Source organism: Callorhinus ursinus, unplaced genomic scaffold, assembly GCF_003265705.2.
Source record: "Callorhinus ursinus isolate GAN/ISIS: 27379988/994484 unplaced genomic scaffold, GSC_fseal_2.0 scaffold22, whole genome shotgun sequence".
Taxonomy (NCBI): Eukaryota; Metazoa; Chordata; class Mammalia; order Carnivora; family Otariidae; genus Callorhinus; species Callorhinus ursinus.
This window is the reverse complement of record NW_027397084.1, coordinates 2428706-2456209: the sequence shown is the minus strand read 5'-3', so window position 1 is coordinate 2456209 and position 27504 is coordinate 2428706. Positions and strand designations below refer to the sequence as shown.

General features: G+C 49.9%; 1 protein-coding gene across 1 annotated transcript; it reads left to right on the top strand.

Annotated features, from left to right (window-relative positions):
• Positions 1–11366: 11366 nt before the first annotated feature.
• MRPS18A (mitochondrial ribosomal protein S18A) lies at positions 11367–27222 on the top strand. The gene is made up of 6 exons (XM_025890419.2): positions 11367–11505; positions 18510–18541; positions 20928–21035; positions 23427–23550; positions 23779–23848; positions 26817–27222. The coding sequence occupies exons 1-6, from the start codon at positions 11391–11393 to the stop codon at positions 26959–26961; spliced, it is 594 nt and encodes a 197-aa protein (XP_025746204.1). The 5' UTR covers positions 11367–11390; the 3' UTR covers positions 26962–27222.
• Positions 27223–27504: the final 282 nt, after the last annotated feature.

Below are 27504 nucleotides of genomic sequence, written 5' to 3'. Positions count from 1 at the left end.
AGCTCTGGTGTCTCTTCCTCTTCTTATAAGGGCACTAACCTGAACATTGGGGCTCCACATTCCTGACTCATCTAAACCGAATCACCTTCCAAAGGCCCCTACCTCCTAATACCATCATACTGGGGGTTAGCGCTCCAACATATAAATCGGGAGGGAGAAGGGGGGAATACAAAATTTGGGTCCCGGACAACCGCTCTGTGACTTTTGTCCCCTGCCAGGCCTTTCCAGAACTCTGAGGAAAACCATTCCAAACAGTAGAGCTCCCCAGGGGCCCCTGCCAGCTGGTCCCTCGGGCAGTCCCCCTCTCATCTCGATGCGCATCCCTGGCCTGGGACCCTAGTGACCTCCTGGCCCTCAGATTATGCCCACAGTAAACCAAAGAAAGTCTGAGATTAGGGGAGGGCATGGGAATCACCTCTGGATTCAGAGCAGGCCTTTTAGGCAGAGTTCTGGCCACAGCTGGAACCGGGCCCACCCTCAGCCCATCCCACCTGCTGACACCCCAGACATCATTTTTTTATGAGAGGAGAAACTGAGCCTCAGCAAGGTGAAAGGACTGGTCCGGGCTGACCCAGTTGGTCAGCTGCAGTTCTAGAGCCCCCAGCTCTTCCATTCTGGGGTAGATGCCATGAGGCCCTGTTCAGACCCCATTTCAAGATAAAGGACCTATTTTTCCAGCTGCTTAGAGGGCAGCAGGCCGAAAGCCCTGAGCTAGACATTCTCCTGTGGAGAATGTCTAGCGGAAAGGGACCTACATTCAATGCCTCATCATCATTCGAATACAAAGACCTGGCCATCTTGGGGCGCCTGGGTGGCTCAGTCAGTTGAGTGTCTGACTTTGGCTTGGGTCATGATCTCAGGGTCTTGGGATCGGGGCCCCACATCAGGCTCTGTGCTCAGTGGGGAGTCTGCTCCCCCTCTCCCTCTCATCCTCTCTCTCTAATAAAATAAATACAATCTTAAAAAAAAAAAAAAAGACCTGGCCCTCTTGTCCCTACTTGAGACAATCCTGAAGGGTCATCTCAGCTTCAGAGCTCGCTGTGGGAGGCTGGGACATTTCACTGAGACCTCATTACAGCTTGCCTCCTTCCTCTGTCCGATCCTCCTTCCTTCCCTCCCTTTAGCAAACATTGGTCCTAAGAACACTCCCTAAAAAACCCATTGCATGCTAACCTCCGCCTCAGAGTCCACTTCTAAGAAGCCCAATCTGCAACATACTCTGAAGTCAGGTTGCTTTCCATTGTACTGAGAGACCTTGCACCTTACTTAGGAAAATAACCTTACCCAAAGAAAGACAAAAAATAAACAGCTCCATGGGAACATGAAAGATGGCTCCTAACCCTGGCAGAAGTCAGAAGGAAAAGCAAATCCACCAGCTGACAGTCAAGGTATTAAGTGAAGGCTCCAGACACTTGTAAAGACCTGCTGCGGGCTCAGCCGGCCGGGGGAGCAGAGTGTGGAATGCGAGCATTTTGGCAGCATGATGACCACATGAGGGTAAGTGTGAAGTTAGTCGGCAATTAGCCCACCAGACATGAGATTCCACATTCTCCCTCAATCTTGGGCACATTAACAGATGTAGGGTGTTGAGATGGGGGTACCAAAAGCCCAATTATATCCTCTACAGGTCACAGAACATCTGGGGCACTGAGCCCCGCTGAAGGATCCACATTTTTAAGGAAGATACTGACCAGCCTCAGCTGCACACCAGGGTCTGGAACTTATGAGAGAAGAACAGGATTTAAGTGTGATAGGACCAAAACTGACTTGGGTGCCAGTGTTGTCTTATAAAAATGTAAATACTATAGTGTAGAAAAGAGTTAGAGGGCATAGGGAGAACCGGCATGTATAAATCACAGATGGGTGGATGTGGGCTGTCCGAAAATGGAGCCGGTCACCTTGCCTAGCAGTGTGTTCCCCATGGGCTGGAAATGCCCCCTTGAAGCACCTCAGGGATTATGGTCACAGCACAGGTTAGTTGTCCAAGATCCATCCCACCCTTCTTCCTCAGCGTGTAAGAGCACCTCTGATTTTTAACTGTGCAGGTGGCTGCCCAGAACTAAGGCATCTCTCAGAAGTTCTCACAGCTAAGTACAGCCATAGAACTAAGTTCTGGCAATACAAGGGATATAAGCTGAAGAGTGTGCAACTTCCAGAAGCATCTTTAAAGGATAGCAAGTCGGGCCATTCTTCATTCATTTCTCCTTTCTGCTCCCTAGACTGCATGGGCAGAGTGGCTGGCGCTCAAGCAGTCTTCTAGAACTACAAGATGGCAGAGCAACAAGCTAGACAAAGCCTGGGTCTCTCTCTCCAGAGTCCTTTGCATCTTATTTAAGTCACTGCTCTTGGGGGTTTTCCTCATGCATAGCTGACCCGAATCCTAACTAACACAGTTACTGTGACAAATGGGTGACCATTGACTAATTTTTCTGTCCAGCATTTTCCCTTTATCTTGAAACAGTACTCCCCCTTCTTTGGAGAAACATATCTTCTTTTGCCTTTTCTGCAGCTTCTCCATAGCATTCCCCTGGGACCTGCCAATCTTAGGATCTCCACCCTGTCTCAAGCCTAGGAACCACCAGCAGCCTTACAGAGAGAAGGAGTGAATAATGGCACAATGCAGAGAGAAATAGAGACATGAGAGAAGGAGAGGATGGGCCCCGTGTTTCTGAGTTTCTGGCTCCAGTTGCCCCGAGGCCCCACTGAACCCTGTCTGTCCTGGGTTGGTTATAAGAGGTAGCAAATGGGGGTGCCTGGGTGGCTCAGTTGGTTAAGTGTCTGCCTTCAGGGCGCCTGGGTGGCTCAGTTGGTTAAGTGTCTGCCTTCAGGGCGCCTGGGTGGCTCAGTTGGTTAAGCAACTGCCTTCGGCTCAGGTCATGATCCTGGAGTCCCGGGATCGAGTCCCTCATCGGGCTCCCTGCTCAGCAGGGAGTCTGCTTCCCCCTCTGACCCTCTTCCCTCTCGTGCTCTCTATCTCTCATTCTCTCTCTCTCAAATAAATAAATAAAATCTTAAAAAAAAAAGAAGTCAAAAAAAAGTGTCTGCCTTCGGCTCAGGTCATGATCCCAGGGTCCTGGGATCGAGCCCCACATGGGGCTCCCTGCTCAGTGGGGAGCCTCTGTCCCTCCCCATGCTTGTGCTTGCTCTCTCCCTCTTTCTCTCTCTGTATCAAATAAATAAATAAAATCTTAAAAAAAAAAAAAGGTAGCAAATGTCCTCCTGTAAGTTTGATGACTCACTTACAGCCCAGAGAGTCCTGGCTCGTGTGGACTAGCCTGGAATCAAGTCACCAGAGGTAGGAGCAGCCTAGCACTAGAGAGGCAGGTAGGCAAGAGAGAATACCCAGAAAGCTCAGATACAGGAAATCCGGGGAGGAAGGAGGGGAGAAGTGGGCTGGGCCTTGAAAGAAGAGAAGGCACCCCTGAAGAGGAACATAGTGAGAGTAAGGGGGCTGGGGGGGGGGGGAATGGGCACAGGGGAGGCTTTGAGAGTCCCTGTGGCAGAAGAGAGGGAAGGGGGAGAGGGAGTGCCACCTCGTGGAAGGCCCCATGTGTGAAGCTGGGACTTTACTTCCCTTGGTCAGCAATTCTCAGATGTTAGTATTCCAGGACTTCTTTAAAAATGCAGATTCAGAAGCCAGTTGCTGGTGACAAGATGCCATCAAGCTGGGAAGAGACCAGGCGTGTTTGGGAAAATTAGACGGGGACAGTCAAGTAGATTGGAAAGGGAGGCACAGGGCAAGGAGCAAGGCAAATGGAGGTACTGGAAAAATGACAGAAATGGAGATGGTGAGGAACAGGAGAAATCAGGAGGTAACTTTGAAATGTGCAAAAAGTGTGGAAACTTTGGCGATTGGATGGGGACAGTAGATGGTGACTCTGTGTGCCACAGGGAGACTGACAGAAGTGCTGATAGTTATCAGGAAGGTGGCAGTGGCCTTACTTAGACATGGTGCACATATATGCTCCTTCAGAAGAACCAAACAGAAATCTCTGTAGAGAGTTGGAGACAAGCTGGAACTCAGGCTGGATCAGGGCTATGGATTTCGGACTTACTGGCATCAGGGTGAGAGCCGAAGGGTCAAAGTGAGTGAGATCTCTGAGTGGGAGCAGAAAGGGAAGGAGGAAGCTAAAGACCAGACTCTCTCACTTTGTGTCTTTATGGAATCAGAATTTTAGAACCAGATGGGACTCCTTACTGAGGGGGAAACGGAGGCTCAGAGAGCATCACTGACTTAAGGTGGCCAGTGGGTAGAGCAGAGCCTCATTTTCAGGCTGCAGCCCTTCCATTTTGCTTTTGTATGTGTCCCCCATGTACAAGCAGGGGACAACATCTGCCCAGGGTGCCATTTTGTCCCTATTCACAAAAATATGCCAATAGTTCCAAAGCGCTCTAAGAGGTAAAAATCTACGGCCCCCCCCCCCCCCCGCCATGTAAGAATTGGATTCAGGCACCCAGAGAAAGCAATCTGACGAGTTCCTCAACCTGACAGGAATGTGAAGACCCTTTCCGAAGGGGCATCCAGCCCTCTGCACAAAGGTCTAGCCACAGCCAGGATGACTTAATTTGCGAGGACACGGAGTTGAGCAGGTAGCACTGACCCCAACCGTTGGCTGAAGCTAGAGTGAGGCTAATGCCAGGTGAGCTCTGGGGGTCCCTACCAGGGTGCACTCACTTGGGGAGGATCCTGGCCTGTGCCCGGGGAATACACACAAAGGGCACGGCAGCCTTTCTCTCCTTCAGCAGTTTTGTCTGGGGCCTCCCTTCCTCTGGCCTCACTCTCCTGAAAGGTTTGAAGTCCCCTAAAGCCACCTCTCACCAATTTCACTTCTTTTATATACACCCCCTCCCTCCAGCTGTTGTTCAGGCAGCAGCATGCCCCAGTGACCCAGCATAGAAACGAATCCATTTTGCCTTGTAATTAATCCCTTGTATGTTACGTTGAAGTTACATGATTTTTCTGAACATATTTTATTTTACTAATAAAAAATGCTTTTTAAAAAGCGGGGGAGGAAGCAAATAGATCCCAGGGCAACTGTCCAGTTCACATAATGTTTTTTTGTCAGACAAGAGCTTCCACCCCTTGAGAGTCTCCCCTGGCGCATGTAATCATTTGTTTGCAAAAGGCACACAGTAGCTGCTCAGTGGATACTTGCTGGCCCAGTGAATCCATGAACAAATGAGGGGATAAGACAAATAACTTGGACAGAATAAAAGTCCCAGCGAAGAAGAGGAGGAACTCTGAAAAACCACATGGAAAACCCTGAATTGCCCAAGACTCTAGACATAGCCTAGTTGTTTCTAGGCCCACTGAGTCAAACAGGGCACGCCTGTAGAGAGGCCACCACCAAGCAAGGGGTTCTTTGCCCAAGGTCTCCTCACCCACCCCCATTCATACCTGTTTGGAGGCAGCAGCCCTGCCAGACCAGCAAGAAACTGCCCCTTTTTTAAAGGTCACAGGAAACACAGGTGAGCAGCCAGGCGAGCCCAAAGCAAGCAGTCCCTGGCCGTCCCCTGCAACCTCTCACGCTCTCCGTTGAGGTATTGTCCCTTCCCTCAACGGCACAAAGCCAGTTGGGGAGGAGGGGCAGCTGCTGCAGATGAAACCAGACCCTTCTTGGGAGGCTTACAGCCTGGGCTCCTGGCCTGGGCAGGGCAGGCCACGTGTTGTTATGGTTGAGTCAACCAGCTGGTTATCAGCAGGGGTTTGTAAGGAAACCACATTAATTAGGAGAAAGCAAACATGACAGTCATTCACTCTGTCAGCCTTTTCCCCTGGCTTCTCTTGCAGCCCCCTCCCACCTTGGTCTCTAGCAGATCAGCTCCCTCCACCTTCCCGCGCCTTTTCACCGCCTCTGTCATTCACAGGGAACATCTGTGTGGCTCTTGGCTCTGACCCATTCTTCCTGGGTGAGGTGGGTGGAAGGCTGGAAGAGCATCTTCATCCACAGCTGGGACCAGAACTTCCTCAGCCCTGAAGCCATAGACAGGCTGACCCACCCATGGTTTCCCAGTTTCTTGTCTTTGCTCTGGCCCCAGCTGGCTGGCCTGGTGGCTGGGAGCAAGTCTCTAGACCAGACTGTTTCTGCTGCTAGTTTAAGTTTCTCTTGGCAAAATGAGCATTTCTGGTCTCATCCCTTGTGAATGTTTCCCCAAACATCTTCATTAGGACAGTTTACTGGGGATGTGAGCTATCTCCAGACTTAAGATATAGGATCCAGGATAAGTAATGGACAAAAGAAGGAAGATTTCCCTGGCAAATGGGGTGGAAGCAAGGAGGCTGGGCTCCTCAGAAGAAGGGATGGATGGGAAATTTTATCAAGCTAAGGAGTGGCTGGTTCAGCATCTCCATGTATCCCAGGGTCACTGCTGCTCTTCAAGGTCCAGAACTGCTAATGTAGATGCAAATAGCTCGCCCCAGGCACCAGAGTGACTCTGCCAACAGCCCCAGAGACGCTGGCTCTTGAAAAGACCCTTCCTTTGCATAGCAGCTATCATTCAGCAGCCCCCAGAGAAGGGACCTCACTCCCTCTTATTCCACAGCACGGTTTTACTTAAAAAAAAAAAAAAAAAAATCTAGGGGCGCCTGGGTGGCTCAGTCGTTAAGCGTCTGCCTTCGGCTCAGGTCATGATCCCAGGGTGCTGGGATCGAGCCCCGCATCGGGCTCCCTGCTCAGTGGGGATTCTGCTTCTCCCTCTCTTACTCCCCCTGCTTGTGTTCCCTCTCTCGCTGTGTCTCTCTCTGTCAAATAAATGAATAAAATCTTTAAAAAATAAAAAATTAAAATTAAAAAAAAAATCCACGGCGCCTGGGTAGCTCAGTCAGTTAAGCATCCAACTCCTGGTTTTGGCTCAGGTCATGATCTCAGGGTCATGGGATCAAGGCTTGAGTCTGGCTCCATGCTCAGCACAGAGTCTGCTTGAGATTCTCTCTCTCCCTCCCTCCCTCTCCCTCCTCCTCCACCCCTCCTTGAGCTCTCTCTCTCTCAAATAAATAAATAAATAAAATCTTAAAAAAAATTCCACAACACACCCAACTGGGAACAGGGTATGTAAGGCTCACTGATGAAATAGAAAATGCTATTTTTGGAATAGAGAGATAGGTCTTAGAAAATATGTTTGAAGTAAAAGCAACTTAAATTCCTAGCAACTGGGGATATGACACTTCCAGACAATGAAATAGTATACAGCCATTTAAAATAATGCTGAGGGACAGAAAAAAAGACCAAATAGAAACTCCAGAAACAGATCTAGACCAGATAAAATGCAATGAGGGAATGTGTGATGCTTTTAATAAATGGTGCCAGGTCAGTTAAATATTCGGAAAAAAAATGAAATCTTAATCCCAATCTCAGATCATATAATAAAACAATTCTAGGCGAGTTTTGATCTAATTAAAAGGTAAAACAATACAGTTTTGGGGGAAAAAACATAGAACATCTTCATGATTTTGAAAAGGAAAAAATTTAAATAAGAAACCAAAGGGGCACCTGCTGGCTCAGTTGTTAGTGTGTGACTCTTGATCTCTGGGTCATGAGTTCGAGCCCCAAGTAGGCATGGAGCCTACTTAAAATACCAAAAATGCCAACCACAAAAGAAAAGACTGATAAATTACACAATATTAAACAATTAAAGGGGTGCCTGGGTGGCTCAGCTGGTTAAGTGTCTGCCTTCGGCTCAGGTCATGATCCCAGGGTCCTGGGATCAAGCCCCACATTGGGGTCCCTGCTCAGCAGGGAGTCTGCTTCTCCCTCTGCCCCTCCCCACTGCTCATGCTCTCTCACTCACTCTCTCTCTCAAATAAATAAATAAAATCTTTAAAAAATTTTTAAATACTGCTCACCAAAACAATATCCTACAGTAGCAACTCAGCAAGTAAGGTGACATTTGCTGTACTTATATCCAACAAAGGACAAGTATCCAGAATATATAAAGAACTTCTACAAATCAATAAGAAAAATATAGGCAGGGATGCCTGGGTGGCTCAGTCGGCTAAGCATCTGCCTTCGGCTCAGGTCATGATCTCAGGGTTGTGGGATCAAGTTCTGCATTGGGCTCCTTGCTCAGCAGGGAGCCTGCTCCTCCCTCTTCCTGCTGTTCCTCCTGTATACACCCTCTCCCTCTCTCTCTCTCTCTGTTACAAATAAATAAAAAAATCTTGAAAAAAAAATAGAGGCAACCCAATATAAAATGGGCCAAAGACTTGAACAGACATTTTACAAAAGAAAGTATCTAAAATGACATAAACATATGAAAAATGATTCATCTTCATTAGGCATCAGAGAAATGTAAATTAAATACACAATGAAGTCCTATGACATATTCACCAGAATGGCCAAGATGAAAAGCACAAAAAATATCAAATATTGATAAGGATGTGGAGCAACAAGAACTCTTATACACGGGCACCTGGGTGGCTCAGTTGGTTAAGCGACTGCCTTCGGCTCAGGTCATGATCCTGGAGTCCCAGGATCGAGTCCCGCATTGGGCTCCCTTCTCAGCAGGGAGTCTGTTTCTCCCTCTGACCCTCCCCCATCTCATGTGCTTTCTCTCTCATTCTCTCTCTCAAGTAAATAAATAAAATCTTTAAAAAAAAAAAAGCACTCTTATACACAACTGGTACCAAATAAATTGTTTGGCAGTACCTACTATCTAGTATCTAAGTACATATATACCCTATGATCCAACAGTTCCACTACTATATATATTCCTGAGGGACGTTTGTTCTTGTGTTCACCAAAAATCATACAGAAGAGTGTTCATCGCAGCAAAATTTATAGTAGTCCCAGCTGGAAACTATCCAAATCCTATTAACGAGAGAAAGGATAAATTGTAGTATAACCACAGTGGAACATTATATAGCAATGAGAATGCATAAATAACAAGTATACATAACAATATGGGTGAATCCCACTCATGTGTTGATGAGTAGATGAAAGCAGACACAAAAGAGCACATGCTATGTAGATTCTACTTATACAAAGTTCAAATGCAGGAAAAAGTAAATTATGATGCCAAAAATTAGGATAATGATTACCCTTGAAGAGGGGATAATGTCTGGAAGGGGACACCAGGAGGTCTTCTGAGATGCTATTAATGTTCTACTTGGTGGTGTGGATAGTGTATTCCCTTTGTGAAAATTCACACTGTGAAAAGCACACTGATAATTTGTGTACTTTCTTATACAGGTTATTCTTTATTTAAAAAATTTTTTATTTTTTTAAGGTTTTTATTTATTTGACAGAGAGATAGAGAGCACAGGTAGGCTGAGCGGCAGGTAGAAGGAGAGGGAGAAGCAGGCTCTCCGCTGAGCAGGGAGCCTGATGCGGGGCTCAATCCCAGGACCCTGGGATCATGACCTGAGCTGAAGGCAGCTGCTTAACCGACTGAGCCACCCAGGCGCCCCTAAAAAAAATTTTTTTAAAGCTAGTCACCTGAGCAAAGTCTGGTCTCAAATAATTTTTTTTCATGTAGGGACTAATAATAAATAGGTTCAGAAAAATAAGATATTGCAAAGTATTATTTCAGTATTATTTCATTTTGCTAAATGTAAATAATGTTTAACTCTGGATTATGGATGATATATATTTTCTTTTTACTGTTTTATTTTTTCTACAGTAATCACATTATGTCATTGTATAAAATACAAGTTGTTTCTTAAAATAAAATTTGATTATAATAAGTCAGGATAAGATAATGAAGAGAGGGTTGGCACTCAAATACTTTAGCTCATTGTGTCCAAAATAAGCTCTTGGTGGAGGCTCTCTTACTGCCCTCGTTGCTACTGGATCATCAGAAGCTGGGGACTTGTAAAGAAACAGGGGATATGGTACAAGCAAGAAGCGCTCAAGGTCATCATACAGAAGGAAAGTGGAAGCTATAGGAAAAGCCAAGCTTTCCTGATCCTGGCCAGGACATCTTGAAAAATACCCCACCAAAACCCTCTCCACGACTCCTAATTCATGTGTCTGTCTCATTCTCCCAGACTGATCTTTCTCTCCAGGATCTGCCTTTGCTGAATGTGATGTTTTAGGATAACCCAATGCCATATTTCTACTGTTTTCCTTGTCTATGGCGATATCACTCAAGCTCCCCATAGAGCAGCTGTTCTGCATCTCCTTAGTCCACCAGGGTGACAGTCCCAACTGGAAGATGGGCTCCTTCCCTCCCCTTTATCAGGAAACATTTAATACTCTGCCATTTAATGAGCCTGATTTTTCCATCTATGAGTCAGGGTAGGATAACTAGAAAATCCCCTTTCAGGTTTATTTTGGAGGGTGGAAAAGAATATCCTATTCACCAAGTGGAAGAATTGAGCTGTGTATATTTCTTATGTAGCTCTAGGGGAGCATCCTATATATCCTGCAAATCCAAAAGAGGGCAAACTGGGCAGTTGTGTTTTCTTTATAGTACTACAAGCTTCTCATTATGAAAGCACATCAAACTTATGAAAAGTACCTAGCAGGAGGGCCATCTCAGTAATTGCCTTATTAATTAGCTTTTGTTTATTGAGCACTTAGGTCTTATCTAATCTTCACAACCCTATGAGATAGATTCTACTCATTTGTTGCACTTATTGTGTTTCAGCACTGCATTAATTGCTGAAGATATAAGTCAACAAAAAAAAAAAACAGTATCTCTGACTTCATGGAGTTTACAGTCTGGTTAAGAGACACATATTATACAAATAGAGGTAAAACCCCATTATGCCAAGTACTAAAATGGAGAGTTATCTGGTGCTGAGAGCCAGTAACAGGGAGATTAAGGAAGACTCTAATGTGGAAGTGAATTTTGACCTGAGCTCTGGGAAATAAGGAGTTTACCAGGTGGCCAAAGAGCACGTAGAGGAAATAGCTATGCAAAGGCCCTGGGGCCAAAGGTAAGTGTTAGGTATAGGAGAATGAAAGACAAGTGTGTTTTTAGGGGGCGCGCGCGGGGGGGGGGGAGACAGATTGGTGGAGAAGTTAGGAATTAATTCTATCCCAGGTCGGCCTGATACCTGACGTTCCAGAACTAGAGTCCTAACAATCTCAAACTCTACTGTACAGGTCTAGCCTTAGCCATAAGAAGCAGAAAATCCACATCTGACTTGAAGAAAAAGCTTTTAAGTAAATAGGGGTGGTGTAAGCCTGTGAGGGTACGAAAGCGACCTGACACTTCGAGGACCGGCAGACGGGAGCCAGAACACCTGTCCTAGACCCTCCGAACGAAGTACAGGCTTAACACAGAAATCTCGAGGTTTAGCCCTCCGTAGGACAGACTAGGGAAAAGGAAGTGCGAGAGTATCCGAGCGAGAAGCCCTCAGCCGCACACTTCCTGCTCACCACTGCGGCTGCGCGCGCGCCGTTCCGGAAGCGGAAGTGCACAAGAGGTCACCGTTGGTTTTCAAGATGGCGGCCCTCAATGTGCTGGTGTACCACTGTAGACGGCTGCTCCGTGGGGGGTTTCTGGCTGGCCCGATCGCGACCAGCTGGGCTCGGCTTCCAGCTCGTGGGTTCAGGGAAGGTGAGTCCTGGGTCCCGGTTATCTCCCAAGGTTGAGGAAAAGATCAGTGGAGTTTGCTTTCTCCAGCCCCCGTGGGCTCCCCTCCCTCCCTTTCCTTCGCGCGGTTCTGAAACCCGGGAGATGCTGGCGCTCCGGGGGTGCTTGAAAGCCCTTTCCAGACTTGACGCTATTATCTTGACCTCCCACGGCTCGCGAGTGTTCTCACTGGTGGGGGCGGGGAAGGACGGAAAGAAAACCTTGCTTAGTTAGCAGGGGCAGGAAGAAACCTGGCCCGGGATTCAGAAAAGTTTTCGGTAGAGGTTAGCGTGTTGGTTTTGCTTTCCGTATTCTCTCAGCCGCCACCTCCTTTGTTAAAATCCCTGGACCATGAGAGAAGGACATGTGGCTGTCCTCCCCAGGGCCTCCCTTTCCAGTTTCTCATCTGAAAATGCTGTGCTCTGATGGCGTCTTTTTCTGCCCCGGCCCCTAGTCTCCCAGAGAGGTGGAAGCTAAGGTGGAAAAGCCTTCGAACAGCTGAAACAGAGACAAATGCTGGATGGTGGTTCTCCTTTTCATTAATCTTAAGCCTTGAAAGGCAGTCTGATTCTAGCCTTGAACTGGGAACTTACAGAAGGCCAAATACTGTACTTCAGACTGTCAAGGGATTCTGAAAAAAGAGAAAATTCAGCCCTTTCCTGAGAAGTTGGGTTCTTTTTTTTTTTTTTTTTGAGAAGTTGGGTTCTAAAAAGATGATATGTATACTCTCTAATAAATGCAGGTTAGGTATTTACATGATTAACTACAGGGAGATTTGGTTACCAGAAACAGAAACCCAATTGGAAGTTTTAATGAGGGGAAAGTGTCTTGAACAGGCTTTTAAAAGGATGGAATCTTGCAAAGAGTGAAAAGGTCTGTCAGGACGCAGCCTTCCTTTGTACACTGCTGGAAGCCAGAATTGATGAATGATGCGCAAAAGAAGTGATGTGGGTTTGTTTGTTTTTAAGATTCTGGCATAGTATTGGCCAGGGTATCCTTTAAAGTTGAGAGGTGCCGAGAGGAAAAGAGGGATCATTGTTGTCAGAGGGAGCAAAAAGATTTTGCTCATTGGATTTGTCTCAGAAAGAAAGCTATTTTAGCTTTCAAACAGCAGTGGCAGACAGGGCTCCTTGTAGGCCCAGGCCCAGCCCAACCAGCTGGACTCGGCCTCATCTGGCAGATTCAGGGGAAGGGAGAGCTGGGTCCCAGTTTGGGGAAATCAAAGAGATATTTCATGAAGAAATGAAAATAGGTATGTTAGAAGAATTTAGCTATGAAAGGAAGATGGAACATATAGTAGAAAGAACAATAAAATCCAGATACTGCCTGGTTAATATTAGATAAACTAATCCATTAATAAAGAAAGGTACCAAAGAGATCATGCTGATGATAGGAAGGACATGGGAAGATGTTTCATCTATACCCTACTGCAAAATAAGCATATACCCGTAACATTTTTGAGGGTATCTATGAAGTGTCAAGCTCTAATAGCTGTAATTTATATATCCATTGTGAAATTCAGAGTTGAAAACAGTTCTTTGCTATGTTCCCAGAGAATGGGGAAGAGGAATAGTTTTTTTGTCTGTTTGTTTACAAAAGAATATTTGAGATTGGAATTTTTTTCAGTTGGAGATTTTGTGCAGTGATGGACTGTATAATCAGATGGGTCTTTATTGAACTTCATTCCATAAATACCCGGGTTGGTAACTCTTCTGTTACTTGCTGTCGGACCTAAAAGCTAAATAATTGAATTGATGTGATCTTACATAAAGGCACTACCATATTCTTTATTCTGCTTGAGAACCACCTGTCTTCAAAGCCTTTAAATGAAAAAACTTTGTCTTGGGCGCCTGCGTGGCTCAGTTGGTTAAGCGACTGCCTTCGGCTCAGGTCATGATCCTGGAGTCCCGGGATCGAGTCCCACATCGGGCTCCCTTCTCAGCAGGGAGTCTGCTTCTCCCTCTGACCCTCTTCCCTCTCGTGCTCTCATTCTCTCTCTCAAATAAATAAATAAAATCTTTAAAAAAAAAAAGAAAAAACTTTGTCTTGATATACTACCTTTTATGTGTAAGGTGTAAAATATTAAATATGTAGTTAATTTTGACTGCCCGGTCCCAGCTGGTATATTTGACACCCAAACAATATTGTACACACAATTTAAAGTTGTGGGCAGGCAGCTGGATGTTTGCTGAAAATTTTCAAGAGCATCAAATAGCATTACTTAATTTTAGTCAGAGTTTATGAGCACCCAGCATTCCGTGCTCTTACCTGTAGAGACTCTCAGGCTAAAGCAGTGGTTCTCAGTTGGGGGGCAGTTTTGTCCCCTGGGAACATCTGGCAATGTCTAGAAGCATTTTTGGTTGTCACAACTGGTACTCCTGGCATCTGGTGGGTAGAGGCCAGGGATGCTGCTCAACATCTTAGAGTGCCCAGGACGTTCCCCCCCCGCCGCCCCCAAACAAAGGACCACCTGGCCTGAAATGTCAGTTGTGCTGCTATTGAGAAAGCCTGGTTGAAAGTTTGATAAGAGGGACACACAAAGGCAAGAAGGATAGTGGAAGGAACAAAAGTGAAGGAAGACAAAAATGGAAATTGGGGTTTAGTCTGTGCCTGCTGCAAGCACTGTGCTAGGTTTTCCACATACATTTATTCCGTCTTCTCGACAGTCTTTAAAGGCAGATATTACTGACATATTACTGAGGAAATCTGGCCCAGAGGAGTTCAGTAGCTGCCCCGGATCACCCAGCTAGTAAGTGGTGGCATTGGAAGTAGAACCAGCACTCCTCCCTCTCCACCATTAAGACTGCCATGGTACACCATGGGAGGGCTGTCCTGTGGTTCTCCCACCTGAAAGCTCTCATCAGTTAATTTGCAGAAGACGGTGTTGTGCTTTTTATGGGAAAGATTGTGTTAGATCTCATTCCTGCCTTCTCACTCTTGGGAGGGAAATCTATTTAAAACAAAAACACATGTGACTCTCTGAATTAACAGGACTCATCTATCGGAAACTAGTGCAGAGCGTGTTGAAATGAGTAAAGGCTGAAGGGAATTTTCTTCATCTTTTCCAGTTAGCTGAGGGGCTTTCTGGAGGACCTAGCATTTCAGACAAGGACGCACCTGGCAGGATGGGCAGCCCTGTAGCTAAAAGCTTTGAGAGGGGAGTGTGTGAGTTGGGGGCTTCAAAGACTTCAAGGGACATAGTCCAGAGGAACCTGCTAGTGGAAAAAGCCTAGTGCAGAGGGACATTCCCTCAGAGGCCCCGGGGAAAGAACGGGGTAGGTGATTAGAGAATCAGAAACCTTGAGTAGTAGAATTAAAGATGAACAGAGGGAAGTGGGGAAGGAGTTTGAGAAAAGTAGTCAATAGCTGGAAGTGCAGCCACATGTCCCAAACACACACTCCACTCTCTGGCCCTCCGCCAAGACTTGTGAGTGGCGCCTTTTAGCCATCAGTGACTCCGTTCTGTCATACTCTGCTTGGTACTTGGTTTCCATGGATCCTTTCCAAGAAGGACTTGGTTTCTGGGCACTTCCTGTAGCAGCGCCCTCCACATCATTCATGAGTCCTCCCTTCCTCCTTCACTAAACAGTTGGGTCTTGATACTGCTGCATTTCACTGTGTCTGTGTTTATGTGGCCATCGAGGTCTTTCTGCGTTCACTACAATCTCAGCCCAGCACTGTTTGCTCTAGACTGTTACAATTCAGTTATCTTGGACTCCATCCTAAGCGAGTATTTATTGAAGTACTCAAAGGACCTCTTTACGAGGCATAGACTTTTATTGTAATGAAGTTCCCATACTTGGTTTCGTTCCCTTTTCTCCTCTAGAGTAAAGACTGTCTTCCTATTCTGTTGTAGCCCTCCACAGTAGGTGGAGGGGGGCTGTACTCCCTGGGGGCTCAGCAAATGTGTTGTCTCACGTGGGACGGGTTATTTGATGTGTATGAGAGAAGTGCCGGTCTTAGAAGATTTGGCCCCTAACTCCAGTTTAGAAACTCCAGTTTCATGTTTTTCCTTAGTTTACATCATAATAGCCATATCTCAGAGCACAAGGGTGATTCCACCTTTTTCTAAACAAATTGTCAGTACCTAAATCTCTTAGTCCAGTTTTTCATGGTTACCCCCATCTTGAGTGGTGAGGAGGCCAGGGACAAAATGGATCTCAGGTTTGGTTTGGTTTTGACCTGTTTTTGTATGCACACTGGAAAGCAATACTATTTTGATTCCTACCTCCTGTTTTCAGAGGCTTAAAATCTAGGGGCTTCTTGAGGTTCCACCCAGGCCTCCTGCCCCTGCACTGAGACACGGCCCTGATCACTCTCAATCTTGTACGAGTTCTCAGGTCATTCTTTCTGGTTTGACAAATTGTCTGTAGTAGATAAGCATCTGCCTATTGTTTTACCCACTGGCATATAGTTAAGATGATTCACTGGCTCAGGGTTGCTGTGTGGGGAGCTGGCAAACAGTGAAGCTGGCCATAGGCTTTGATCTCTTTTCCAGGGGCCAGTGGAATGACTTCAGGGTTTGGTTCTTTGCCGGGAGTGATGTGTGTTTTGTTAGATTTGTTTACCTCATGGTTAGGACCCAAGTGCCTCCACAGAGAGGGGAACCACATGTTTATCCGCTTTTTGTTTCAGGCCACCTTCTCCTGCTGGCTCGAGTGGTACCAGGAATGTGTCTCTCCTTTTGTTTCCTCCCAGGATTCTTAGAAACCTCCCCCTCACCTGTTGCTGCTTAGATTTGGTTGCCTTCCATCCCTCTCCCAGGTTGGTTTTTTGCGAAGTTTCCGGGGTGCCTGGAAGCCCTGCTGAACTGGGGCTCTGCCCTGCTTCTGCTCCCCCATGTCTGTAGGTTGACATATTCCAGTGACTGTCCCCCCACAACTGTGCTGGCCTCCCGACTGAACACCAGGCTGAGTCTCACCCACATCCCGTTTAGGCTGGTCTGTGTTCTGAACAAGTAGATCCGTGTGTGGGGTGACGCATTTTCTTTTACAGGGAGAAAACTAGTTTGTCTTTGAATTGATTAGTTAACTACAGTGTTCTGGAGAAAGCCTCGGGGCCTTTCTGGCCATCGTGGCTTCTTTGTGTGTATCTGGAGTGGAACACTGAGGGGCTCTCAGGTTGGTTGTTTTAGAGTAATGAGGCTTTATGAATGGCCTTGCGCAGAAAACAAATGGGGGACAATTCCAGGCAGTCTGTGACCAATTAGGTGTTGGTCACAGAGCTCAGTGATCACAGATGCTGTCGAGGGCCTCCGGTTGGGTTAGAGTTGCCTCACTTTTTTCTTAGACATTCGTTCTCTTTCTCTCTTTTTACTGTTTATTTTTTATTGCAGAAGCAGTACATGTTTATTTTAAAAAACTTCAGAAAATCCAGGCAGGCATAAAGAACAAAGTAAAGATCACGTACCGCCACCACCAAGAGAAAACCAGCATTACCATTTAGGTACACATGTCTGTATGTGTGCTTATGAGTAGGTTTCCAGGAAAAGTTCCATTACTTTCACTAGATTCTTAACATTAAGAATCTTAGGCTCTTTCTTTTTTTCCTTTCTTTTTTAAAGATTTGTTTATTTTTAGAGAAAGAGAGCGCATGGGGAGGGGCAGAGGGAGAGAGAGAATCTCAAGCAGATTCCCCGCCGAGCACAGAGCCAGCCGCAGGGCTCGATCTCACGACCCCGAGATCATGACCTGAGCCAAAACCAAGAGTCCAATGCTCCACCAACTGAGCCACCCAGGCGCCCACCCCCCTCCCCCCTCCCCCCTCCCCAGAACCTTAGGCTCTTTCTAAGCTGCACTACTTCTTGCCTCACTGAAGCTGAGTAAAACTACTTGTGGGAGCCCGGCTGCTGTTTCGATACGGTGTTTGTATGTAAGGAGACAGTTTGCAGTCTAGCTCTGCCGACCTAGGTTTTGTGTAGCAGTGATTAGCAGTCAGAAGGGGGCCGTGACGACCGTTCCGTGGTCTTGGTGCTAGCTAGCATTGACTGAGCATCTGCTGCGTGCCGGTTCCCACGCTAACCGCAGTGGCTCCGCTCTTTCTAAAGACACTGGAGAACAAGGGGGAATCTCCAAGAGCTTTGTTTGATTATATTGGCCAAACATGCGCCATTGGCTTGGTTCTTCCTTGGAATATTCTTGAAGTTACCATTCTTCATCCTGGTGAAGTAAGCTAGGAAATACATACAGCCTGAGGGATGTGTGCAACTTACTGTCCTGCCCTCGTACTCCTCTGGGCAGAGCGCTGAGGGAGCCCCCCTCCGTTTGCACTTGCAGCGTTCTCCTGAGAATTCAGCCCGGGCCGGCATCTGCAGGCCCCTCTCCCCCCCGCCCCCACCTGCCCCCGCGTACATGCGTAGCACGGTGCAACCCTGCACGAGCCGCGTGCAGAAGGGCAGAGGATTTAACTCACACAGCTGCCTCTTAGAGCTCTAGCATGGCTCCCCGAGCCGAGTTCTGCGGGTGAGCTCCTCTCACTCCTTATCTGCCCTGGGGCCGCTGGAGCAGCCTTAGTTCAGGCCTGTATTGGAGACTGCACATTCTTCAGGGTCAGAAGCCATGTTTGTGTGATTCTCGTCATGAAAGGACACACGCAATGGGTACTTTTGAAGGTCTTTTGGATGCTTCCACTTCCACCCAGCTTAACTTTGAGGTCATTATTGCTAGCCACGGGAGGGCAGGATCTTGCCAATTCCCTTCGTTTAGAACCAAAATGAATCTTGGCTTAGAAAGACAAAAACAGCGTAGAGACCCTTAATCCCAGAGAGATGGTATTACCTGGGCATCTAGGCTTGCCCCCACCCAGCCTCGAGGGCATAGAGCCTTGGCACTTGGAGATGAACCCTGCATGCTTCCTTTCCCAGGTGGGGACCGTGGGAGAGTGCAGACCGAAGGCTCCAATTTTCTGCATGTGTAGAATTTGAGCTGTTATTTGAAACTCCCTGTTCCTTATTAAATGGCTGACCTGATTTTTCCCCTTTATCTCTGTAGTGGTGGAGATCCAAGAAGGGAAGACGACTACAGTAAGTATCATCAAATTGGCCACTTACAACCTCTTTAACTCTTGGAGCTGCTGGGGGGGAGGGGGGAGGAGGGAGGCCAACCCAGACTGGACTCCTGGCATCAGGAGCAACTCCCTCTGTCACCATAAATCCCACAGTCTGACGTTTTTCAAGCTGTGTGCTGTCATGTGGTTGAATCAGGAACAGTCATCATGCCTGGACTGAGGCATCCGTTGTTTGATTAAAGTGGCCTTCTGTATGATAAGGTCTCAGAGGTCTTTGGTGGGGATAAATCAGTTTTCCAAAGAGGAAACCAAGGCAGTGGTGAGACTAGAGAGCCCAAGTAAGTTGACCCATGTCCGGGAGCCTGGACCGAGCTACTCCTTATGTGATGCCATTAAAAGGTGACACTCTCTGGGCCCTGGGCTCACTGGCTGGCACCCTGGCTTGTCTGTTGGTTAAAAAGCTAGAATGATTCTTCATCCACTTACTCCCCCCTTTCCCTTGTTGGGCCCATCTCACCTCCCTTCCTCGGGGAGTCATGGGGCCTAGATTATCCTATAATCCCTGAAAGACAATGTTGTTTTCACATGGCCTTCCATGCTTCCAGGAAATCTCAGCCACTCCACAGAGCTCCCAGAAGCCTCCGTAACTTCCATGTCAACCAGGGATTTAACCCTTCTGGCAGCCAGCCAAGGTCGGTCCTCCCCCAAAGCAGTCTTAACCCCAGGACGAGCCCTTAGGGTTCCCTCTTTGGGTCTTCCCCAGAATACTCCTCACCTTTTCACTGCTTAGCCTCAAAATGGTTCTTTTCGGGGGGCCCCCACCCCCTTTGGGCACCTCTTTTGGTTCCCTTATTCAAGGCCAAAACAAGCATTCACCCTAGGAACTCCATGCTGGTGGAGAAAAATATATCTGGTTTTTGAGTGTGGAGTGTTTCTCATGTGAGGAGGCGTTAGTCTATTTGCAAAATGAACATGGAGACATCGTGGCACCATGAGACCCACTGGAGGAGGGAAGGCCATCCGTGCCTCCGGGGAGAGCTACTGCTGCGGCTAACCGGGCATTGCTCACTTTCTGGGGTCTCACTTTCTTCATCTATAACATAAGATCATGAATCCTCCTTCACGAGGTCTTGGGGGTGAAATGAGGTGATACGTTTGAACCGTTATTAGCACAGAGCCAGGCATGCAATGAGGAGTCAATAAATGTTAGCCCTGTCCCCCGCCAGGCCCACCATAACCCCCTCCCAAGACCCAGCGTGCACCTCCACATTTTTTTCCCTAGTGCACTTTGTTTCTGGCGTGGCTACGGTGGCCTTGGCAGAAAGTTGGGTCGCAGGACCCTGCACAGCCCCCTTTCCCTTTTGCCAGTTTCTCCCCCAGGAGACAGTATTACTCCCCTCCCAAAGCCTCAGACCTGTCCCAACTTCCCTCTCATAACCCATGGCCTCAATCAGCAAGGCTTTCTAAACTCCCCCTCTTGTGGTCAGAGCCGCCTCCCAGCTCATTGGCTTCTTGCACTTGGTAATTCCAAGGCTGTGTCACAGGATACAGAGCAGTGGCGGAGGTCACTACACACGTGGCCTCAGCAGGATTTGAAAGGTGGCATCCAAAATGATAAAAGTGAGGAGGCAGGCAAATATATCTTTCCATGTGTGTTTCTAAAAGAGCAAGCAAAGAAGCAGGCATGCACACAGTACCTGCTTGGAAAGGCGTAGAGCGGGCTCTCTCAGCCTTTGGGGCTGGCTAGGGCTTTGTCGTAGGGGGGCAGCATGGTTAGCAGCTTCCCCGCTGGTTGCCCGGCACACCCCATCCCCTAGCCATGACAGTCAGAAATGTCTTCGACATTGTCCAGTGTCCGCCAGTGGGGGGAGGGGGGAAGGTGGCAAAATCCTGCCTGGTTGGGAACCACTGATACAGACTGGCCTCTGTCAGGTGAAGCTGGAAAGGGCAGCTTCCTCTGAGAAGGACATGGTATGTGGGATGGGAGGGAGACTTCCTTTTCACTGTGTATCCCTGCATCGATGGAAACTTTCTACCTTGTGCGGGTATTACTTTTTCCCAGAGCGGGAAGTATAATGTTCTGGTGTTTTGTTTTGTTTTGTTTTTGAGGAAGGTAAGGTAGCATTCAGCTGATAGAACAAACCCCTGCCTCTTGCTACCAGCATTGTCTAATTGCCACGATGCTCGCGTGCCACCAGGTCACGTCTCTATGGCCACCCCGAGGTCCGGTATGCAATAGCTGCAGAACCACCGCCGCAGGGGAGATGGAGAGACCTATTAGCCACTCCCACAAAGGCCCCCAGAGATTAACTCTCCCGGCATCTCATCATTTGGGGGGTTGCTCAAGGATCTGAGGCTCCACATGCCCTCTCCCTCACTGGCTCTCTTTCTCTTCCTCCTAGATTGAAGGCCGGTTAACAGGGACTCCCAAGGAAAGCCCAAAGCCCCCGAACCCCTCTGGCCAGTGCCCCATCTGCCGGTGGAACCTGAAGCACAAGTATGGCTATGAGGTGAGCTGCATGTCGTGGAGGTTGCCGTCCCTGTCTCACTTCAGCGGCTTCCCCACCCCCCAGCCACTGCTGCATCTCCTGGAACCACCAAAGGCAGAAGCATTTTGTCCAGTGGCTCTCAACCCCGGCTGCCCCAGGGAGCTTTAAAATCCTACTTGGGCCCCACCCGCAGACATTGACTGCGCTTGGTCTGGGTGGAGTCTGGCCATCGTTCATTTTTAAATGTGATTCTACAGTGCTGCCAGGGTCAAGAGTCACTAATCCAGATCATGGCGCTGGTTGCATGCAGTTCAGACCACCAGGGCCCTGTAACCCCGTCTTGCAGGGTGTGTTCCCCACGGATGGAATCAGGCTCTGGATTTGGCTTTCCTCCTTTTATAAGGAGGGTATATTTGGAGAGTCCTCACTGTGACCTGGGGACACATTACTGTCTCCTTCCATACCAGAGCTCCAAAGACTCCTGTTTGCTCCAGCTCCTGTAGAGCTGTTCTCTCCACGGAAAGATGCTGATGGTGACTAAGAATGGGAACCCCCACAGTGCGGGCTCTGTGTCAGGCACTGTGGTACGCATTTACAGGCCCTCATTCACTTTGGTTTTCACAATATCCCTATGAAGTAGGTACTGTTTTCATCCTTGATTTCCAAACGAGGAACTTCGAGGCATGGGAAGGTTGATGGACTTGCCTCAGATCACCCAGCTAATATCAGAGCCAGGCTATAAACTCCAGGGGTACAAAACCCAGGCAGAGCCTACTACCCTGACGACTGCTCTCCATCCTCACTAGAAACAGGGCGGGCTTGGGGGAAGGACGCAGCCCTAGAGAAATCCATACTTGTCCTTCAGGGTTCTATTGGTGACATTAAGCACCCTATTTTTAGGTTTCAGGTGATTCAGGCTCTGGGCCAGTTTGACCTGCAAGTTGTCCCTGTACCGCTCTGTGGAATGGGATGACTAAAGGCAGAGGTCCCGGTCAGGTGGTGGGAGCAGGAGCGGCCACATGCCCATGGGATCCGAACAGAATGACCCAACTAATCTCCTGGGCTGGGAGCCTTGGCTCTGGGCCACCGGGCAGGGAGGGGGGTGCTCCTTTCACTCTGCTCCTGGCCCTTCTGCTCATGGCTGCCCGGACTAATAGGAAACCTACAGGCCCCGGGACAGTGTTCACAGCTTCTTGTGACATAGAAGTTAGTGGGGTCGTGGCCGCACTTAGAATCCCAGCTGAAGATGGGGAAGTGAAGTCCACACCTGCCTAACCACCGTGGTTAGGCACTCTTTCTACCAGCCATTTCCAGGAAATGGACTTGGCTCTATTTATCCAACAGACGAAATCCAATCCCCCCGCACCCCGAGGTAAAGGCTAAAGTTGTTTTCCTTTTACCCCTTTCCACTCAGGACACCGTTAGCCTGAGCTGCACAAAGCTGTCAGCTTGCTTGGCAGCCTACGGTGGGGGGCTGGGGCTGCGGGCCCAGTTTATTAGTCCTGGATAATCCAATCCAAGTTCTTTTCACCAGATTCTAAAGATTACAGGGGTGGGAATTGGGGGCCCGGGTCCCTCAGGAGCTGTCCAGTGATTAAAACAAATCTGTAGTTATACAGCGAGGCGCCTGCCAGGGCAGCAGATCAGTTTGTGGGACAGGACTGCGAAGACAGGCATGGCGGGCCCCTCGGTGGGCGGGGCGCCTCTCTCCTTGGGGAAGCTGTGGCTTTTGTTTAACCCCCTCAGCCACCGTGAAAGTTGGAAGGGGAAGTGGTCTCTTGGCTTGATTTTGGCTGTGTTTATCCTTGTGCCTTTGACTCATCCAAAGCAGTCTGATGGTCCAAAGGAAGCCCGAGAATCCATTCACATCTGGCCACAGGGGCTTAGAAGATGTGGCTCTTAACTTCACCACCCGGATCCTCTCCCCAGTTCGTGTGCTGCCTGCGCTTGCAGGGGAACTGCAGAGGTGGAGGGGCTGTCTGTGTGGATTCTGGCTTGTAGGCTCTAGGGGTAGAAACCGTAGTGGTTTTTTCCCCCCTTGTGTGGAAATCTATGACACGCCCCCTACCTCGCCCAAGGAGAATAACAGGCCTTTCATGACCAGGAGAGATGCTGCCCATGCTCAAAAGATGAACACTTTTTGAAGAGTTTCTGTTCTGTAATCTCTCAAAGATTCTCATGGAGATGCTGGAAGCCCTTGGGGTTGGAAAATCTTACCAACTTGGGATTTAGGTTTTGTTAGGGTAAAAATAGACCTCTGTGTAGAGGGTGTGGTCCCCGGTTGGTTCCCGAAGGAGACGTCAACCCCTCGGGGTGCTGGGGTAGGACGGCCTCCCCTGTAGGCCATGAGGCCCTAGTGCCCCGTTTCAGACGCCCACCGGCTGGCTGACTGCAGTTCTCCGTTTCCCCTAGGACGTTCTGCTGCTCAGTCAGTTCCTCCGGCCTTGTGGAGGCATGCTGCCTCGAAGGGTCACAGGCCTGTGCCAGGAAGAACACCGTAAGATTGAGGAGTGCGTGAAGATGGCCCACCGAGCAGGTAGAAGGCCCTCTTGGGGCAGGGGGCTACAGGCGCCGTCCCCCCATCCCACCCCTTGCCGGCTGCCCCCTGGTCCAGCCCCTCCTGGAAGAGATAGGAACATCAGAGTCTTTGCCGTACTCACCCCCCCAGTGCCAGCCTCCCACCCCCCTTGGGCTTTCCGTCTACCCCCAAGAGCTGCAGAGAGAGCTGCAAGACCATCCCATACATGCTCTTGTCTCTCCTCAGGTCTCTTCCCAAATCACAGGCCTCAGCTTCCTGAAGGATTTGTTCCGAAGAGCAAACCCCAACTCAACCGGTAAGCAAAGCTGGGTATCGCCACCCGGAGCTTGCTGCAGGCCCTCAGCTCTCACTCTCTGGAGCTCGTCCCACAGCCCAGGAAAGCTAGAGTGCTCCCTTGGCTGTCTGTTCCGTCCCTCCCCACGTGAGCACCCACCCCCTTCAGCCCCAGCACTGCTGGGTGGATCCTGTGCACACTTCCGTGCGTCTCCCCTGCTGGCCTCAGACTCTCTCCTCTCCCCTTCCCAGCTGGGCACTTAGCACGGGGGCACGAAGGGTAAGGTCTGCCGGTTGGGCACTAGAATGTGCTAATCCCCGGTTTATGACATCACACTGGGTTGCTATGGGAATGTCAGAGCACTCCTACAAACTTTTCAGTATCCCGGCACTGGGGTTATTAAAGGGCAAAATGAGGCCTTAGAAAGGGGAGGGCTCTTTGGGGTAGGGCCACCACATATAGCTGTGCCCGTCACGCACTGCAGAACTGCAGCCTCCATAGCGTTCCCTAGGGTTGTGCGGTTAACCTGCACAGCTGCCCTAGAGCGGGCTGGGAGGTCCTGGACTTTTGTAGAGTGGAGGAACGCCCCCAGACCCTGGAATCAGTCGGGCTGCCTTCCAGCCAAAGCAGGGGGGCCCCCTCTGGTGTAGGAGCAGATTCCCATCTCCCCCTCAAACAGCCATCCTGCCGTGAGCTCCCTGTCCGCCCCCGGCCCCGACAAGACCACACTCACGTCCTCCTGGATCTGCAGTAGCCCCTGCTCGAGAGTAGATCCACGTTTATAGAATTGATTCTGGTCGTGTCCTCTCGCTCGCCCTGTCAGCGGCCCCTCCCCTCTTCGGTCTGTCCAGCTGCCACTGTAACTGCTCTCTCTAGGGGACCCAAGATGGCTGAAGCAGGGCAAGACAGCGCCTCCACAGCCAACCTCCAAGGCTGATCCCCAACAAAATGTAGGCACGGAGGGTGGGGGGCCAGGCAAGTCCAGCTCCGGGTGGCTGGACTGGGGGTGCAGGGCCAGAGTTGGGTCTTCACTGACACCTCACGAGCACCCTGGCCCCATGCCCATCTCCACCTGAACCTCCCACATGGCTAGCTGGGCCGTCTGCCAGCAACCTGGGGGAGCAGGACATATTAACCTCTTCCTGTCTTTCCCGCTTGTGCCCTGGACCATTTGGAAGTTGAACCCACCCTCCCGTCTGACTTGTAAAGAGACAGCAGCAGGCCTAAGGACATAATCCATCCTGCCCTCAGGCCTTTGAAGCAAGGCCAGGCTCCCTCCCATATATCCGGTGTCCTTTAACGTGACACAGGATTGATGATGTGTGGGGGCTCTTGGGTTGCAAAAGGCCACTCTAGGGGGGAGGGGGAGTCCTGGCTACGAAGGAGTGTGATTCTCTTGCATCAAGGGACTTTATGATTCCATCCAGAGGTCCTTGAGTTGCTGTGGACTGGCCCAGGCTCTGCTGGGCCCTAGGGAGCCACACTTCCTCCTTCCTCTGCCCCTTCAGGAGAGGTACGAAGGAGCCTTGGTTCTTCCTAGAGCTGGAGTGTTGCCCCGAGAGCTAACTGGCGACCACTAACCACCGCCCCCCTCCCCCGCAGCTGGCTGTTTCGGGTGGCACAGGCATCAGGCCCAGGGCTAGCTGAAGCCCAGCTTCCCTCCGCTCTCTCCAGGGCAGGGGGAAAACAGCCTGAGGGCAGCAGCTTTGGACAAGCTGGTCAGCCTCAGGCTCTCCCGGGGTCCTTGATCCCACTGCGCGTTCCTTTTAGGGAGCCTGCTCCCACTCTCTGTTTCTTACCCCACCCCCTCTGAAAACTGGGAGATGCCAGCTCGGGGGCCTGCCAGGTGCTCCCCTCACTTCACCTTCACACTTGTTAGCCCGGCACCACCATAGAGAAGCCAGCCGTCGGCCCCACCCACTGCACAGAGGCCTCCCTGTTAGGGGGCATTGACATTGACAGTACACGTGGAGAGTACCCCCCTCCCTGCCCACCTCATACTTGGAGTGTAGGCCAGCACTTCCCACAGCTTTTTACTTCCTCGCAGAGCTGTTCCCTTTGCTCAGGACTGAGAGCAGGAAACCAAGGTCCAGGGAAGGGGAGCTCAGTTGAAATACGTAAATCAGTAATCATTTTTTTTTTAGTTTTATCTAAAAATTCTCAACCAAGGTGAGTAATTTTTTAAATGAAAAAGTCTTTCATGCGAGGGTCTTTAGTGGCAGCTGGGTTGAGCCCCGGCCTAGAGTGGAGGCAGGAGAGGAGCCTGGCTTTGCCATGGCTGAGCTTTGAGGACGAAGGGTGGGCCTCTCTGGACAGGATCCAAGCTGCATTCTGGATGGAGTAAACCCCAGTCCCAGCCGGCATGAGCCACTTTTCCGGGAACTGTCAGGGCCCTGGCCATCCCCAAAGGAGGCCAAAGGACTGTGGGCGGCAGCCATCTTTCTCCACCCCCCTCCTACTTACAGGAACCTTCCTGGGCTAGGTCTGTACCACGGGCCCTCACCCTTGGCTCCCATTACGAGGGTGAGGGGCAGGGGTCCTACACCAGTGATGGCCGCCCAGGGGAACTCCTGGAAGGCTGGGGTGACAGAGTGAGCCAAGTGGGGAAGAGGGAAGGATCTCTCCAGGCCTTACATCAGCCTCTCCTCTCCCCATGACTGAGGCCAGAGAGGAATGATCTGCTTTCTGGGCAGCCTCTTCCTCTGCCTCCTCCCCCAGCAAGTATACACACAAACATTGACAACTCATAAAGATCAAGGGAGCGCGTGGCCCTGGGCTGCCTGACCCTGGCCACACACGCTTGCGGCAGCAAGAGCCCAGCCCATCTGTTTACGGCATGCTCAGCCATTGCTCCCAGGAAAAGCCCCTGCTCCTCGAGAAGGGAAACTGGTGAAAGGCTTTGGCCCGAGGAGACAGAACCCATTGTCCCAGCTCCAGCATGCGCCGCCCCCCCCCCCCCCCCCCACAGCCCCCTCCCTACCCTCTACAGGTACCTGACCCGCTGGTCTCCACGCTCTGTCAAGCCCATCTATAATAAAGGCCACCGCTGGAACAAAGTGCGCATGGCCGTGGGGTCACCCCTCCTGAAAGACAACGTCTCCTACTCAAGAAAGCCTCTGATGCTGTATCACTGACTGGGAGCAGGGCTCCCTGAGAACGTGACCAGAGCACCCGCACTCCAGCCCCATCCCGCCACGGCGGCCCAGCTCCCCCGGCAGGTGCGAGAGGCGGTGGGACCGACTTCAGTGCCCCCAGCCCGCCTGGCAACGGCACCGGGACGATGGTCGGGTCCCTGAGCAGCTGCGGTGGTCTCGTGACCGCCGTGGGCCGTGCTTAGTGCTGGGGAACAGGAGTTCTCCCCAAAGGAATGTCATCAACCAGGCTCTTAGACTCTGCCACTGGGTGTGTGCTTACTGCCTGGGAAGTGCAGGGGGCTTGAGCCCATTCTAGCCAGTTCTTGAGCACTGAGTCACTCATCTCTTGTGATAGGCCACATGAATGCCAGCAGAGGAAGTTTCCGGGCCAAGTGGGTTCCCATGCCCTGTGTTGACAAGCCCTCAGCTCTTCAGCTTGAGGGCTGTGAGGAGGTGGGTTGGGCTGCCTTCCTCCGAGGCCTCCTGGCCGCCCCCGCCTCCCCCAGCCCTTTCCACCCACCATCACCTCTCTCATGAGCACAT

What these genes read in the sequence shown, in the direction of transcription:
- MRPS18A (XM_025890419.2), top strand. Translation starts at nt 11,391, where the DNA reads ATGGCGGCCCTCAATGTGCTGGTGTACCACTGTAGACGGCTGCTCCGT. An exon ending in AGCTCGTGGGTTCAGGGAAG is followed by an intron (nt 11,506 to 18,509) that starts GTGAGTCCTGGG and finishes TTATCTCTGTAG; the next exon opens with TGGTGGAGATCCAAGAAGGG. An exon ending in GAAGATGGCCCACCGAGCAG is followed by an intron (nt 23,551 to 23,778) that starts GTAGAAGGCCCT and finishes GTCTCTCCTCAG; the next exon opens with GTCTCTTCCCAAATCACAGG.